This window comes from Urocitellus parryii, chromosome 12 (assembly GCF_045843805.1).
Source record: "Urocitellus parryii isolate mUroPar1 chromosome 12, mUroPar1.hap1, whole genome shotgun sequence".
In the NCBI taxonomy this organism is placed as follows: domain Eukaryota; kingdom Metazoa; phylum Chordata; class Mammalia; order Rodentia; family Sciuridae; genus Urocitellus; species Urocitellus parryii.
Window position 1 is genome coordinate 10,942,800 of NC_135542.1, and position 18,473 is coordinate 10,961,272.

General features: G+C 41.6%; 1 protein-coding gene across 1 annotated transcript in view; it reads left to right on the top strand.

Moving 5' to 3' along the window:
* Aff3 (ALF transcription elongation factor 3) overlaps window positions 1–18,194 on the top strand; it is a 407,982-nt gene extending 389,788 nt beyond the window's left edge. The window contains exons 17-23 of the mRNA XM_077792041.1: window positions 987–1,050; window positions 4,928–5,064; window positions 8,487–8,558; window positions 10,093–10,186; window positions 13,933–13,982; window positions 14,113–14,336; window positions 18,073–18,194. Of these exons, the coding sequence (XP_077648167.1) occupies window positions 987–1,050; window positions 4,928–5,064; window positions 8,487–8,558; window positions 10,093–10,186; window positions 13,933–13,982; window positions 14,113–14,336; window positions 18,073–18,194 (763 nt within the window). The remainder of the gene's footprint in view (window positions 1–986; window positions 1,051–4,927; window positions 5,065–8,486; window positions 8,559–10,092; window positions 10,187–13,932; window positions 13,983–14,112; window positions 14,337–18,072) is intronic.
* The last annotated feature ends 279 nt before the right edge of the window (window positions 18,195–18,473 follow it).

Sequence of the window (18,473 nt, forward strand, 5' to 3'; positions counted from 1 at the left end):
CAATAGGTTAAACAGTCCAGGATTAATCTCCCTTCTTACATCATACCCCCATTCAGGGACTCCTGGCTTAGATTGCATATTCATGAATAGGTCAGGTTTATTGATTACATAAAGACCCATATTACTGATAAAGTTTACAGTGATGGAGACTAAAGCATATAAATTTTATTTTTTTTAAATCTGTCAGATAAGCCTTTAAAGGTACTGCCTGACAAGTGCTTTAGTGTAACCGGGGATCATTACACATGCTCCGATCAGTCTCAGGATGAATTACCTTTGTCTCCCGGAAGAACCAGTGCTGACCAGGATTATTGCTTTAATAATGCACATTCTGCTGTTAATGTTTACCAGCTAGCTAATCAGGGCTCCAGAGAATTCATGCCATGTTTGCATTATTACAAGGTAGACATCATTTTACAATTAACTTCATTACAACTGGAACACAATCATATAGCATTACATTTTTTTTTTCATTTTTCACTGCCAGGCTTGAAAATAATTAAATATATACACATACAACTCTAGGTAGCACTTATGCATATAAATGATCCTTATATCCATAAGGATACATAAATATTCTCACCCATACGTATCCATGCAATTATTATGAGGTATATTTACAACCTTTAAGTTAAAAGGGATTGTTCCTTGTAACTATTACATGAAATAAGATTTTTCACTTTTTTCTTAACCATACAATAAAAAATCTGAATCACAAATTAGGCACTGGGGGACCATGCTAAAACCACTGTAAATGTCGACTCTGCCCATATTGAGTAGGCTCTGAATTGCTAACTTAAGAGAAAAATAATCACAGTGTTTTACATACAGGCAGTAATTTGGAAGTGTAAAAAAAAAGGACTTGATTCCATATTAAGCAGAGTTTTTAAATCGTGCTTTATGTTTGAGGAAAAGAAAAGAATATTTTCAAAAGATCTTGCACTTAAGCAATAATGACGTCTTATATCACTCTCTCCTCCTCGTAGGCCTCGCAGCGCAGATTATTTTATGCAAGAAGCTAAACGGATGAAGCATAAAGCAGATGCAATGGTGAGACCCTTTTCTTTCCAGATACAGTCCTCCAAATGACGTTTGTACTGCAGCTTTATCACTGGGGCAATATAGCTGGGTAATTATAAAATCTATTACAGGGATGGCTGGGCCTGCTAAATGGAGAAATGTTTATATAATCAAGTGCTCATAGCCCAATAAATTATGACTTCAACCAATAATGTCTGACTGGGAGAAAGCCCTGGATAAATGAGTATTTCAATTTAACCCTAAGGTTTGAATAGTAACTAGAGCCAATAGAGTCAGTGGGTGGTAGTATTTTTTTCCTTTAGAAAAAAAAAAATCCAGATTTGCATTTTCCTCTCTTGTTAGCTTGGCCAACGCTTGGCTTGGTCCCAGGATCAAATTTCTTTTCAAAAAAGACTCATGTTCTTCATGTGCATCTGCTACAATGAATGCTTCCCTTGAACTATACAATGCAGAAACTATTATGTGCACATAAAACCCTAAAACCATCATGATTTGATGTTTTCAAAGAATATAACTTTTCTTGCTTGAATAATCTCCTATTTTGGAAAGCTTGAAGCTTCCAGGCAAGAATTAGAAAACTTTCGGTTTTGTTTTTCTTTCTTTCTTTTTTTTTTAAGAGATCGTAGGGTTGTTCCATCTTAAATGCTCATCCAAAAGGACCCCTTCCTACCTAGTCATTCCAGTTTTATTCCCCGCCAGTGTTCATAACGGACATCAACCAGGGTGTTAAAGATGAAAAAGGCATTTTAAACGATTTTTCAAAGTATTATTCCAGTGTTGAAGGTATTTGAACTGTAAAAGTCCCCCTCTCCCAGGGCTACCAAGGTCACCCACCAAACATTTATTTGTACAAGGCCCACTGCCGAGGTACACTGGTGAACAGAGAAAATGTCCATTGAGTGTCGAAAAATAGAGAAGAGAAATGGAGAGACAGTTCTTCCCCACAGAGTTCCACACAATCTAATGGAGAGTTCCGGTCTTGTAAATAAACTGATGGCATGGGCCCCTATTGGGAGACACATCGAACTTTTAAGCAGAATGTTTTAGTCAGCTTGTTCGCTGCTGTGACTAAAAGACCTGACAAAAACATTTTAAGGAGGAAAAGTTTATTGGGGGGCTCACAGTCTCAGAGGTCTCAGTTCATAGACAGCTGGCTCCATTCCTTGGGGCTCCAGATGAGGCAGAACATCATGGCGGAAGGCTGTGGCCGAGGGAAGCAGTCACATGATGATCAGGAAGCAGGGAGAGACTCCACTGACCAGATACAACATATACCCCAAAGATATGCCCCCAAGGGACCTGCCTCCTCCAGACCCACCTTGGGTCACCACCCAGTTAATCCCATCAGGGGGGGATTGAGTTACTGATTGGGTTAAGGCTCTCATAATGAAATCATTTCTTGTTTTTTTTTTTTTTTTTAATAATTTAGTCTCAGTTTAATTGAAGCTAGGAAACATATACTCCAAACTTTTTTTAAAAGGTTACTTCGTAAGAAGCCTCCACAGCCATACTGTGAAACAGTTTTTATCAGGCTTATTAGCCATAATCTTTTTTTTTATTCTAATTAGTTATACATGACCATCGAATGTCTTTTGACACACCATTTGTCTGGTTGTGCATGATGTGGAGTTACACAGGTCAGGTAATCATATATGCACATAGGGTAATAATGTCCTATCCATTCTACTCTCATTCCTACCCCCATACCCCCTGCCCTCCCTTCACTCCCTTCTTTCTCATGCAAAGTCCCTCTACTCTTCCCTAGCCCCCCCTTATTGTGAATCAGCATCTGCATATCAGAGAAAACATTCAGCCTTTGGTTTTTTGGGGATTGACTTATTTTGCTTAGCATGATAGTCTCCAGTTCCATCCTCTGAACTTTCTTGCATTGTCTCACACGTGAGCTTTTGGGGGACACCTCACATCCAAACCATAACACAGAATGAGATTTTCTGCTGTCTCCATCCTCCGGGGTTCACTTGCTCATCAGTGTTCTCTTGCCCCACCCTACCTTTCCTATTGACTATTTCTCAAGTCACACTGCCCCAGCGAGGCCTGTCCCCTGCCAGCCTCTGAGCTCACCTGTTATTGCCAGCCACTGGGCATGTGCCCCTACAGAGCTTCACGCTCACACACACATACAAGGTCTCAGGCACCCTCAGCATCTCCCATGTCCAGGCAAATCACACCATTCTTTCCCAGGCCCGTGTTTAGGTCTCCTCCCTGAATCATCCCCAACCTCTCCACAGCCCCATCACTCACCCGCTTCCATCCATCTCAGTGGTAGGGGACTCCTCCTTCTGCATTTTGTCAGTTAATCATGAACTGTTTTGCACATGGAACTGGTGTGTAGGTGCAGGTTTTCTCTGTCCAGATGTACTGTGGGTTTCTGGAAGCAGCTTTGTGTATCAGGTACACATACCCCAGAGTTGAGCGCTGTAGACCATGCTTACTGAATGAAATTATTTACTTACTCTGAAGGCATTGCCAAAAAAATGTTGCCTGTTTGGTTTTTTAAGCTGTTTAAAATTTTGAATTGCGGGCTGGGGATGTGGCTCAAGCAGTAGCGTGCTCGCCTGGTATGCGTGCGGCCCGGGTTCGATCCTCAGCACCACATACCAACAAAGATGTTGTGTCTGCCAAGAACTAAAAATAAATATTAAAAAAAAAATTCTAAAAAAAAAAAAAAAGATAATAAAAAAAAATCAGATTTAAAAAAAAAAATTTTGACTTGTAATGAGAAGCAGTTTTGTAATACAGTTCTGTTTTCTAAAGTATTGATTCTAGGGAGATTTTGTTTTATTTTTGTAGCAAGACTTAGAATAATATGTATGTGTCATTCTTTGAATATTGGGGAGATGTTGTGATCCAGACAATAGTAATTATCTTCAGAGAGTAGCCATATATGGAACCAGGAACTCAATGTGTAAGTTTAATATATGAGAATTTAACAATATAAAGCTGATTTGTGGCTATCCTTGTGGACATGGGGAAAGATTAACATACATGACTTCAGATAATCCAAAAAATCATATTTAGTGTCAATTTTCAATGGTGCCTTGAATTTTATCTCTTCTCTTTTCCCTTCATCTTGCCCTTATGTGAGGTTCTCGCCATTAATGGAAAACACTTGAGAAGAGGAAGAGATGTAAATGTCATAAATAATATAAAAGATAATAACCAATGCTTTGAACTGTCCAAGTTTGCAGTGTACAAAAGAAAGTGTGGTTCAAAGCTAGGCATGATGGCGCATGCCTATAAACCCAGCAACTCAGGAGGCTGAGACAGGAGGATCACAAGTCTGAGGCTAGCCTCAGCAAATTAGCAAAGACCTCTCAGCAACTGCCATGAAGTCCTGAGCCTTGTTGATTGGCAGCTGTCCCAAGCCTTTGCCATGCTATATGTGACCACATGCTCATTTCCCCCCAGTCTAGTGGCAATTCAAGAAAACAACTATTGAAGTAGTACAGCAGTCTTCCCTTATCTGAAACCACAGATAATACCAACCTTTAGATGTACTTCTTTTTCCTATATATTCACCCTATGATAAAGTTTAACTTCTAAATTATATACAGCGATTAGCTACTAATAAAATAGAATAATAGGCTATGATAAAAAAAAAATTTAAGCTTATAAAATGTCCACTTTTAGAATTTTCCGTTTAATATTTTTGGGCTGTGGTTGACCATGAAAAAACTGAAACCATGGAAAGCAAAATCGTGACTTCACGAGGGGCCTACCATCTCCTAGGTCTTTCTCCCCTCGGCTCCATTCACAGAATTCTGAAACTCACAAGTTGAGTTTCTCAAGTAAAGCATGTACACTGTCGGGCAATGGTGGGTGACAGACTCTCGTTAAGGGAGGCGCTGTGCATTCTGTTGATCAGGTGGAGAAGTTTGGAAAGGCCCTGAACTATGCTGAGGCAGCCCTGTCGTTTATTGAGTGTGGAAACGCCATGGAACAAGGCCCGATGGAATCCAAGTCCCCTTACACCATGTACTCAGAGACGGTGGAGCTCATCAGGTGAGCCGTGATTTCCTGCCGGGGTAGGGAGGAGCCTGAGGGAGGACTAGAGGGGCAGCCAAGAGCATCCGTCTGTCCACCGCACCTTGAGCCACTGGAACCCCTGGCTGGGAGGAAGCTGAGTCTCGGTGAGCCCTGTTCTCGCCTAGGTTAGGAAAGAGTCTTAATTACAGTAGATGACTCTAGTTAACACTAAGGTATTACGTATTTCAAAACAGCTAAAGCAGAGGTTTTTGAATGCTCTCACTCTAGAGAAATAATAAATGCGTGAGGTGGTGGTATGGTCACTACCCACATGTGATCAATGTCCAATGTACAAGTGTATCATACTATCAAACGGTGCCCCACAAAGATGTAAAAACCGTCAGAAAGAGAAAGAAGATAGAATAATGTTGACCAGATCGTTATATCACATGTACGTGCAAATACATAACAAATCCCACAATTATGTATAATTATAATGCACCAATTAAAAAATGGGGAAAAAAAGAAAAGAAAACCATACATTTGTGGATTTTAAAAAAAAATGCTGAAAATCCATTTGCCACTTAAATCTGTACCTTGTCCACCAAAACTGACATCCTTCTTCCCCACGGAGAGCCACTGGGGGGCCAGGAGCTCTGGCAGGGGGTAGATGACCACAAGTGGGAGAATCCCTTCCTTCACCAGGGGACTGTGGGAAGCAGGCAGTGATCCCTGAAGGGCTGCCCCCAAGAGAGTCCAGCCTGGGGAACCCTCCCTCCCACCGGCCACCTCACCTCAGGCAGCGCCACCAGGGACCACCTGGGGCCCCAGGGCATACCAATAGAGTACCAGCAAGGCTCTGAAAACTAAATTATAATTAGATTGCAGCCCCAGAGTAGCCCAAGGCTTGCCTGCTAAATCTCAACAGGATAACTGCTAAGACAAGAGATTTAAATAGGATCCGGAATCTCCTAACATAATAGCCAAATGTCCAGGAGACAGCAGAAACTCACCCGCCCTACCAAGAACCAGGAAAATCACAACTGAAATGAAAACAGATCAATTGACATCCATGTCACGATGAATCGGATGGTGGAATTTTATCTGGCGAGAATTCCCAAGCAGCCATCCTAAAAATTCCCCAGTAAACAATTACATTTCCCTTGCCACAGACAGAAAGCAGAAAATCTTGTCGAAATTTTTATTTTAAAAGAATCAAATAGAAATTATAGAACTGGAAACTATAATAATAGAAAAAAAAAAAAAACACTGGACGGGCTCAATCATAAAGGAGAGATAAAGGATACAATCAGTGAGCTTGAAGTCAGAAAGTAGAATTTACCCAATCTGAGCAAGAGACAAATGAATAGACTGGAAAAATTTTTTTAAAAAGTGAAGAGGGCCTCAAGGACAGTGCTAGTCTAATTTCTGCTGCGCTAGCAAAATACCACGGACTGGATAAATGATAAACAATAGAAGTTTGTTTGGTTCATGGCTCTAGTGGCTGAGAAGTCCAGGATCATTGTGCTGGCATCCAGTGAGGGTCTCTGTGCTGCATTACCCCACCATGGAAGGGCAAGGGAGCCCCGGTGAAACAGGAAGGTGGCCTGAATTCCTCCTTTTTATCGGGATCCACTCCCTCAATAACTAACTTACCCAAGATGAATCCATTAGTGAGGGTTCTGCCTCCTGAGGTCCCGCCACTGAATACTGCTAACTTGGGTCATTTCCAACATGTGACTTCTGTGGGCATATTCAAACCAAGTAAGCACAATAACAGGAGATCCAACGTTTGTATCACTGGGGTCCCTGAAGGAGAGGAAAAGAGACTGGGACCGAGAGAGTGCTTGAAGAGGTGATGACTGAGCGTTGCCACGTTTGTCAAAAGACATCAACCTGCAGATCCTGGCAGCCAAGGAAAACCCGAATAGGATAAGCCTGACAGAATGCAGGCCAGGACACATCGTGATCCTGTCCCTGAAAACTAAAGACGAGGAAATCGTGAAACCATCAAGGAGAAACAGCACATCAGCTGGGGGAGAACCCCCGCTCAACTGACCGCCCACTTCTCATCTGAAATCGGGGAGGCCAGAGGAGGTGATGAGACATTTTTTTCAAGTGTGGAAAGAAAGGACGAAATATCAATCTGTGGATTCTAGATTCAGTGGCATATTCTTCAGGAGCGGAGGGAAATAAAGATATTACCAGACTCGGGAAAACAACAGTGCTTGTCTCTGACAGACCCCCTTAGCGAGTGACTGCAGGAAGGACCTTCCTCAACAGAGGAAAGAATCTGCACACATCAGGAAGGAGAAGAGAACAGAAATAGAGACCCATGCAATCAACTGTCCTCCTTTCAAAAATCATGTTTGATGATTGAAACAAAAATGATACCACCATCTGATTCTCAGGGTAATTATTTAGAAGTAAAGAAGATAACAACTTCCACACTTCACTCAAGGTGGTAAAATGTCGATACTGGTGAATTCTGTGAAGCATGTAAGTGTATTGTCATTCCCAAGAGCAACCACTGCAAATGCTCTGCACAGAGACACACTCAGAAACCGACAGATCTGCACATGGAGGAGATGAGGCCATGGTAACAGACTGCTTCTCAAGCCAGCAAGCCAGCCTGCTATGCCGAGAGCTTCCTAGAACGATCTGGGTTAATCCCCACAACAAGGCTGTGTAATCACGGCATTAGTTCTGTTTTATAGGTAAGGAAGTGAAGGCTTAGGGACATTAATACACTTAGGCTCTCACAACTAAGTAACTGAGCTGGGATTTGAACCTGGGACTCTCTGACCATTGCAATACTACATCAGTTCTCTCAGAGAGTCTGCATAGGTGACCTGGCATGTTACTGCAAGAAAGCAAAGGCCATAGCCCCCCTAGTTCAGAGAAGTGAATGGAATTGTTTCTCATAATGCACATAAATAGAAGCCAATGTCGATTAAAAATGTACCCAGATCATTTACACTGCCATCAAGGTAAGAGTCACATAACAGAGACAAAGGGGTCAAGGGAGCACCCATCTGAGTACCAGGGGTACAAATTCTCCTGGAGGTGAGCCCAGAAGCATGGAACCTCACCTCCAAGTGTCACCACTCAGCCATACGTCAACACTTGGATTAACAGGCGTGTTACCATATGCTTGACCAGTTCTTGAACTGCCTCCTGCAGCATTTGAACTTGTATTGCTAAAAGCAAGAGTAGTGAGGCATCATAAGAAAGATTTTGTTCATTATATCACAGTGATGTGATGCTTGGGGGAAGAAGAGCAATGTCAGAAGGCTTTTAAGAAAGAATTATGAGCGGCACTGGGAAAATCTAAGTACTGGGCAGACAGAACTAACAGCATAGAAGTTCTGTTATTACTAAGAGAGTTCTTTTTGTTTTATTCCTTTGCTTTCCCTCTCCCCACCCCCTTTTGCTTTTATTTTTGTTTTTGATTTTAGATATGCTATGCGACTAAAAACCCACTCGGGCCCCAATGCCACACCAGAGGACAAACAACTAGCTGCATTATGGTGAGTGCCTCATCTCAACCTAGAAGAGTGTCCTCGGCCTCCTAAGTCCTTACTGGCAAATCATGTGCTAAAATGCATGTTTTTTTCCTGGCACCTTTGAACATACAAAGCCCCATGCTGTTCTATCCGCCAGGGAGAATCCAGACCATTTCTTTTTTTGCTGTGCTATGCATGAACAGAATTCAGTCATTGAAAATCGACAGGTCAATTACACAAGGGTAATTTTTTTTTTCTCTGTGTGTGCATGTGTTTCAAAATCAGGTAGGTCCCCTCTTTAGTCATTTGAATGTACATTGTGTCAAATAGAGTTTCTCTTGTGTTTGATGCTTTAGATGCAATCAAAATAATTCATGTGTTGCTTTATGTGGCAGATCAGTCTGAATGAATAAAGACGGTGCTTAAAGCTCTCAACGCATTAAACTCAAGAGCGGCTCATTATACTTTGATAATAAAATCACGTCTTTCAAAATGTTAGCCAATATATAAAAGATTTTTTCTGTACTGATAATGATTACAACGATAACTATTATGTGATTATAATAGCTTTCTCCATGACGTCTCCTCAGGACACCTCACCCCACTCCCCAGATCTCAGAACACCTCTCTGTTGGTTCTCCCTCTCAAAGGATCCAAATTTTTTTCTTCTTCAAAAGCTCATTCCACTCTAGAAATCTAATCTACCCATTAGAGACTCAAATGGAATCTCAAAAACCGTGACAGCAACATAGACAAAAGAGAGGGTCTCAGGTTGTTTCACTTCATCATATCGTCTGGAGTTTGGGCTGTTCAGAGGCTATTGAGGCTCTTGCGATTCTAGCACGTCAGCACCAGATCCGAGTTAGCAAAAGATTACTAGCAAAAAGCAAGCAAGAAAGGATGAGTCCAGGAAACACTACCTGTGCCCTTTTCTTTACTGAAGTTCCATATTGGGATAAATAAATTGATGATAATTAATAACATTATCATATTAGATATAATACTTATATGTAAATAATAATTCAAATATTGTAGACAATATCAAATGATGAGAACTCTCAACAGAGTGTTTTTTGCTATTCATGATTCACACTCATTATTTATATTATCTATTTAAGCTGAATATCGGGTAATAAAGTATTAAAAAGCAAAGGTAATAAAAACAGGTAGAAAAACTGACCTATTCACAAAGCCAGGGTAGCACACCCAGGAAGCAGTGAAAGCTGTGGCTAGAGCTTCCTCACGCGGCTCATGGAGAGAGACTGCCCTCTCGTGGTAGAAGCAGGAAGCACCGGGCCCTATTCCCAACAAAGTGATAAATCTCATATTCTAAAATAAGCTAAAGGTGAATATATTTATGGAGTACCACGTTGGAATTTTGAATTATATTCTGGGGACAAAAAGAAGGTCAGGTCGTGTACGTACATACAGAAACATCTTAGATACATAAGCATGGTGTAAATACCAAGTCACTTGGACTGGCATGACTTTGGAAAAGGCTTGTTTCTGAAGGACACACTCCTGTTCTGAAGGGCTCACTTCTCTCCTTCCGCTGCAGCTATCGATGCCTGGCTCTCCTGTACTGGCGGATGTTTCGGCTTAAAAGGGACCACGCTGTCAAGTATTCAAAAGCACTCATCGACTATTTCAAGGTACTGTCTGAACAGATGAGTGGCTGCCTGCTTGTGTTCACGTGCCTCCCTGTCAGGGGCACTTCAGAAAACCCTGGCAGAACCCACTGCTCTGGGCGAGTACAGGTCACCTCTGTCTCCAGAAATTGCATTTATGACACCCTTGTACCTGAAAGCTCAGAGAATGGGCCTTGAGAACCTAGCGAATTTACCCCCTGCCTTCTTGCCCAAGTATTTTTGTGGCCTCAAGAAAAAGAATATCCAGTTATTCCTTCCAGGGTCCTAGGAACTAGATCTCTAGAGCAGACATAAATTCCTCACATCCAAGAGAAGTTTTCTTCTCTTAGAAGTTAACTACTTCCAAGCCACTACCCCTTCGTTATTCTCTAGTAGCTAACTTAACTTTTAATGGAGGTGATATTTAAAAGGGGAAGAGATGGATGATGAGAAACTCAGAGACACTAGAGAGCAATGTGTAACTGTCAGGACTGAATTCGCAACCATGGCAACTTTCACTTACCTCGGGGAATGAAATTATTTTCACTGGGAGAATTTTTTTAGATGGCAAAAAGTAACAACAAAAGTCCCTCTCTGGTGTACTGTTGTAAAGTGAACTTGAAATTCATCATTTGTTTGAGATTCCTGGGCCCATTCTCTGTTTATCCACCTAAATCCAGTATCCTGTCCCCAAGCCTTATTTCAGCTACACCACCTTCCCTAAAAATCATTTATTCCCAACCCCCACTTCTCAGAGCTTGTCTGACCAGGTGATTCGGGGTCCCTTGGGATATTTTTAGCACGGTGCCTCCTTCCTGAGTGTGCAATTAGAATAACCAAGTTCAGAGCCAAGGAGATCACTTTCCTGGCCCTTTGGTGAGTTATAATGACGAGAACTGGCACAGAGCCTTCCCTTGACAAGATGGGTTGTTTTCCAAAATTCAGAATCTAAGAGCTAATACCAAAGAGAGTTGTTTCAATCAAGAAAAACAATGCTTGAAGAAATAAGGAAGTTGGGGCTGGGGCTGGGGCTCTTCGATAGAGCACTTGCCTGGCATGTGTGAGGCACTGGGTTCGATTCTCAGCACCGGGTATAAATAAATAAAATAAAGGTCTGTCAACAAGTAAAAAAGAAAATATTTTTTTGGAAAAAAGGAAGCTGAATTCTGGAAGCCCAAGAGGGTTACAACAGAACTTTTAAGGGACAACAGAAATAAAGAAATTCTTAATTTACACATGCAGTCCAGGGGTACAGAGAGAAAAGAACCTGAGCTTCAGACTTCTCCTTCAGGAGTTATTGGCATTTATCCTTCATCAGAGCTACATTATTTAATATATTTAAAATATTAAATATTATTCATATTAAAAAATGAATAAATTAGCCAGGTGCGGTGGCACACACCTGTAACCCCAGCAGCTCAGGAGGCTGAGGCAGGAAGATCGCAAGTTCAAAGCCAGCCTCAGCAACTTAGCGAGGCCCTGAGCAACTTAGTGAGACCCTGTCTCAAAAGAAAAAATAAAGAAAGGGCTAGGGATGTAGCTCAGTGGTTAAGCACCCTAGGATCCATCCCTGGTACCAAAAAAGAAGAATATATTAAAAATATTTAAATGTATTTTTAATCGGCCAAGGGTTGATCCTGTGTATTTCTGATGTGTGTGATTTTTGATACATGCATACATTGCAGAATGATAAAATCAAGCTAATTAACACATCCATCGCTTCATGTACTTATCATTTTTGTGATGGGAACTTCCAAAATCTACTCTTAGTGATTTTCAAGTGTACTGGACGTCATCTTTAATTTCAATCACAGTAAATCTCCAGAATATAACCCTCCTTACTGAAACTTTGTATCCTTCCCTACTCGGAGTTTCAAAACCTTCAGGTGACAGTGACAGTTCAGCTGTACAGATGTGTTTCATTCGTCCGAACCGTCTCTGAAGGGAGACTTTGTTCCTGCCCATGTTTTTGCGGGGGCACTTCGTGGCTGAATGGGTTCAGCCATTCTTCCCGTTCGACACCCCCTCCTAGGTGGTTTCTCCCATCCCCAGGCCTCCCTCCCTCTTTCCCAGAACACCCAGGACCACGTGGTGTAGTGAAACACCTTCTTGAGGCCCCGAGCACCCCACCGAGGAAGGTGCCAGTCACATCACGGCAGGAAGGAAGGGGAGATACTCCCTCCAAAGAATGCACTCCCTTCTCTAGTTCTCTCCATGAAAATGGAGTCATTTCCTGGGACAGGTAAAAGTAACGTGGTTTGCAATTCTGTCCTGTATTTGCACCTTGCTGTGGAGCCTGAGTCCTGGCGGGCCATTTCGGGCTGTCTTGATAACTCCACTCTGACACTAAAGAAACCAGCCACCACCTGGTAAAGTGCCTTCCGACCCAAAGAGATGTATCTGCATGGCCTGGGAGGAGCCAGGCTGAGACTGGATGAGACTTGTCTCTGAAAAGGAAAATTCACAGGAGCATCACAAAGATGAGGTTTCTTCGTCTTGAGTAGATTTCTGTCCAGGAAAACATTCTTGGACCCTCAAAGGAAAAAAACTGTGCGTTTAGCAACTTTCTTTACCAAAGGGGAAATTTTTCTGTTTTGGTTTGTTTGTTTGGTTTTTGTTTTTTTTGCAATACTGGGAATCAAACCCAGGGCGCCTCACATACGTGGGCAAGCACTCTACCATGGAGCTGCACCCCAACCTAGAAAAAAAAATTTCTATTAGTGCATTATAGTTATACATATTATTAGGGGTCACTTTGACATAATTATATAAGCATTCAATATAATTTGTTTCAGTTTAGTCCTCAGTACTTCTCCTTTCCCTCCCCACCTGCCCCCACCATTCCCTTCCTATACTCTACTGTAGTCTTTCTTCTATTTATACTATTTTAAATTAGTGCCTTATGGGGCTGGGGTTGTGGCTCAGTGGTAGAGGTCTCACCCGACACATGTGAGGAACTGGGTTCAATCCTCAGCACCACATAAATTTAAATAAATAAAATAAAGGTATTAAATATTAGTGCTTTATGGATATATATAAAGGTGAAATTCAATATGGTATATTCAAATGTGGATATAGGAAAATTTGGTCAGATTCATTTCCTATTCCTCCCTTTTTAAATGTCCGATGCAAACACTTGGTTCCTGCAGCGGTAACATCTTAAATCAGAATATCCAAATCATTCAGAGCTTTTGAATGTCTTATCTGTTAAGAAACTATACTTTCTTTTTGGGATATTTAAGATTAGATTCCTTTAAGAGAAATGCTTTTAAACTTTATAAGCTATGATGCAAGAATTTGATGACATCTACTTTCAGGCATTAGGTGCATAACAACAGTTCTTGCAAATAACCCCTAAATTTAAATATAGGGTATTCCCAGGAGGGGTTGGAGAGCTTTCCTGCTCTGTTTATTTCCTTTTTCAGAAAAAATTAGAGTAATTTATGATGAGAACAATTAGAACTGTTCAGACCCAAAGACCCCCACCCAGGATTGTCATTTAGTTTGATACCTTAAGTTTGTACATAGAAGCCCAGGGGTGAGCCCTTCAGTTACCCCACTGTGGAGCCCCACAGTCCAGGCAGCGGCCCCTCCCCAGCTCCAGAGAGGAAGCCAGCAGCCTTGTTTCCCAGACCCAGTTTCTAAGAATCTGCATCTTTTCTGTGGTGCCTTCTGTGATTTCTCCCCACCGTCACCTGAGAACGTGTTATGGTCTGCTGTTTACCCTTAAGCAGGTGGAACTCACTGTCCTTGTCTCTGTTTTCCTGCAGAATTCATCTAAAGCTGCCCAAGCCCCGTCTCCGTGGGGGGCCAGTGGAAAGTAAGTTCACTTTTCCCCAATGCAGTAAGCCAGGCAGTGAGTGCATGGTGCTTCCTGTGCCCTGATGGGCTGCCCCGCCTCGCCTGCTCCCGACCTCTCCACTCTGGTTTTTCTACCTCTCCCATTCCAGGAGCACTGGAACCCCATCCCCCATGTCTCCCAACCCCTCTCCCACCAGCTCCGTGGGGTCTCAGGGCAGCCTCTCCAGTACCAACGCCCTGTCCCCATCGACCATCGTCAGCATCCCGCAGCGCATCCATCAGATGGCGGCCAATCATGTCAGCATCACCAACAGCATCCTGCACAGCTACGACTACTGGGAGATGGCAGACAACCTGGCCAAAGAAAACAGAGGTGTGCATACTGCCCCTAGGTGGGGACCTGCCGAGGCTGGGGAGAGCCAGACCTGGGAATCACTGCTCAGCTTTACGTGGCCTTTCAAAGAAACAGAAGCTGTCATCTGCCGTGTGATACCTTTCCTGATCTTTCCTCTCACTCAGAGCCTTGAGTGTCTTTATTTACCTTTATCCTTACTGTGGAAGATGGTGTCACACACATCAGATACAGATACAGGCGCAGGTGCAGATAAAGGTGCAGAAACAAATACAGGTGTAGATACAGGTATAAATACAGATACAGGTGAAGGTACAGATGCAAGTGTAGGTACAGATACAAGTGTAGGTACAGGTGTACCTACAGGTACAGTTACAGGCATAGATACTGGTATAAGTACAGATACAAGTGTAGATACAGATACAGGTATAGGTACATATATAGGCATAGTTACAGGTATAAGTACAGACACAGGCATAGATACAGGTCCAGGTACAGATACAGGTATAGGTACAGATACAGGCATAGATACAGGTATAAGTACAGGTATGAGTACAGATACAGGTGCAGGTACAGATACAGGTGTAGATACAGGTATAAGTACAGATATGAGTACAGATACAGGTACAGGTACAGATACAGGCGTAGATACAGGTGGAGGTACAGATACAGGTGTAGATTCAGGTATAAGTATAGATACAGGTGGAGGTACAGATACAGGTGTAGATACAGGTATAAGTACAGATACAGGCATAGATACAGGTATAAGTACAGATACTGGTGCAAGTACAGATGCAGGTATGGGTACAGATACAATTGTAGGTACAGATACAAGTATAGATACAGACACAGGTGCAGATAAAAGTGCAGATACAGATACAGGCATAGATACCGGTATAAATACAGATACAGGTGAAGGCACAGATACAGGTGCAGGTACAGATATAGGTGTAGATACAGATACAGGTGAAGGTACACATATAGGTGTAGAAATAGGTATAAGTACAGGTACAGATACAGGTATACTTACAGATACAGGTGCAGGTACAGATATGGGTGCAGATACAAGTGAAGGTACAGATACAGGTGTAAAAATAGGTATAAGTACAGGTGCAGACACAGATACAGGTGTACTTACAGATACAGGTGTACTTACAGATACAGGTGCAGTTACAGATACAGGTGTGAGTACAGATACAGGTGCAGGTACATATACAGGCGTAGATACAGGTATAAGTACAGATACAGGCATAGATACAGGTGGAGGTACAGATATAGGCGTAGGTTCAGGTATAAGTACAGATACAGGTGGAGGTATAGGTACAGGTATAAGTACAGATACAGGTGCAGGTACAGATACTGGTACAAGTACAGATACAGGTATGGGTACAGATACAGGTATAGGTACAGATACAGGTGTAAATATAGGTATAAGTACAGATACAGGTATAGGTACAGATGTATAGGTACAGGTGTAAGTACAGATACAGGTAAGGTATAGATCCAGGTACAGATACAGGTATAAGTACAGATACTGGTGCAAGTACAGATACAGGTATAGGTACAGATACAATTGTAGGTACAGATATGCATATAGGTACAAATACAGGTACAGGTACAGATACAGGTGTAGAAACAGGTATAAGTACAGATACTGGTGCAAGTACAGATATAAGTACTGATACATGTGCAGGTACAGGTATAAGTACTGATTCAGGCATAGGTTAGGTACAGATGCAGATGCAAATACAAGTATAGATATAGTACAGATACAGGTATAGGTACAGATACAGGAGTAGATACAGGTATAGGTATAGACATAGTCAGAAGTACAAATACAAATATAGGTACAGATATAGGTATAAAAATATATACATTTTTCCCTTTAGACAATAAACAGCTACATGAAGGTAAAGATTATATTTCATTCGGCCAGAGGCTGAGGCAGGAGGATCACAAGTTCAAAGCCAGCCTCAGCAATTTAGCAAGACCCTAAGCAACTTAGTGAAACCCTGTCTCAAAATAAAAAATTAAAAAGGCTAGAGATACAAAAAAAAGAAAAATTAAAAGAAAAAATATACATATATATATTTCATTCAAATTTGGACTCCTGAGACCCAGCCCAGTGCCTGAGACCCAACTGGAGCTCTGAAATATCCACTGAATGAGTAAATGAATGAATGAATTAGGGTTAGTGCTAGCTCCCTAAGTGCCTGCTGCTGACAACTGAAAAGAGAACCCATTTTATGTGGAATGGTAAAGCTGAATTTTTAAATAATTTTTTTCTGATAATAACAGTCATGGGTGTTTTCTGTGGCTAAATTCGTGAAGCACAATAAATCATAAAGAAAAAAAGTTCTTAAGTCATCAGTAATCTTAGAAATGACTTACAAATAAATCACATTGTACCAAGTTTCTTTTAGCCTTTCTTCCCAAATATGCATTATTTTTACCAAAGTAAAATCATAGTGAATATAGTTTTAAATCCTTTTTTCACTTAACATTGTAGCAAGCATTTTCTCATGTCATTAATTTGCCAAAAAACTCTCTTTGTAATCATACTGTAATGCTACCATAACATATTGGTTTTATGATCACAAAATATGATATCGTGATATTTGTTATCACAGTGTTAGATTTTTTAGGTTACTTCAAATTTTTTTCCACTGTTGGTAGAAAACACTCCCAATGTTTTTCCATATCCTGATAAGAATTTCTATAGAAGTCATTATCCATATTTCTGGTTATTTTCTTTGGGAGAATAAAATAAAAATAGAAGTAGAAATTTAGGGTCCACAGGTACAGATTATTTTAAGATATATATAATTTTATATCTTAATATATATTGTTACCTTTTCTCCTGAAAAATTTTATCAAGTTACTACTCTCTCTCCAGCAACAGGTAAGAGTACAAACCTGAGTTCACTTTCAGACCCCTGAATGAAAATTATGTCTCTATGACAGCATAAACCTTTGAGGTCAAGAGCAGCATGTCCACAGTGAAATGAGGAATGGATGACAGATGAATCACCAGTGCAGGAAATTGTTAATAAAACCAGAGAGTCTATAACATGCAGCCAAGCTGGTGCCCCTGGGAGTCCAGTAGGAATGTCATGGTGGTCAAAGGCCACCAGGAGCAGCTCATTAGAGGAGCTAGAATGGAACAGGGTTTTGAAAATCACATAGCAATTGCATGGTTGAAGTGGGTTGAGGTGGGTTTCCCAGGGAGACAAACAGGAGGAATAAATATATAGAAATATGTCCAGCCGGGCACAGTAACGCACATCAGTAATTCCAGTAGCTCTGGAGGCTGAGACAGGAGGATCATGAGTTCAAAGCCAGCCTTGGCAAAAGCAAGGCTCTAAGCAACTCAGTTAGACCCTGTCTCTAAATTAAAAATACAAAGATAGGGCTAGGGATATGGCTCTAAATATACATGTCCACTTTGGAAAACCCTGAGTGAGCCAGGCTCTAGATGGCAATACAAGCCATCCTCAGCACCACATAAAAGTAAATAAATAAAATAAAGGTTAAAAAAAAGAATCCTTTTTAAAAAAAAGAAAAAGAAATAGTAGACGTAGTTTATTTATTTGGGTATAGAATGAGTCCCCCACCCTTGGATCTTATTTTGTTCAAGGGTATGCAGAAGTCACAAGATGGACAGGAGATCTGTGATTTTGTCGGACCATAATAGTCCTGAGGAGAAGTAGCACACCTAGCCTGTGTGGCACCCTTAACCACTCTCTCTGTCCCCTAGAATTCTTTAACGACCTGGATCTGCTCATGGGGCCTGTCACCCTGCATAGCAGCATGGAGCACCTGGTCCAGTACTCGCAGCAGGGCCTGCACTGGCTACGGAACAGCGCCCACCTGTCGTAGGGACCTCGCCCCGGAGCCCAGCTGTGCTCTCATCTCCAAGATGGCTCCATGTTTCTGGACACTGTGCTGCTGAAATTCCCAGCCACAGCATTTGTCAAGCTGCATTGAACACTTCCTCTGCATCAAGCAATGATCTTTTCCCAGGGCATGTGTGTCTTCACGTGTGGGTGTACAAGAAGCTGCCTGTGTACGTAAGATACACAGTGCTTCGGAACACAGATTCTTTGTCTGGTTTCCATAATCCCAGGCTAGACAATGTGATCAGGAGTTCCCGATTAG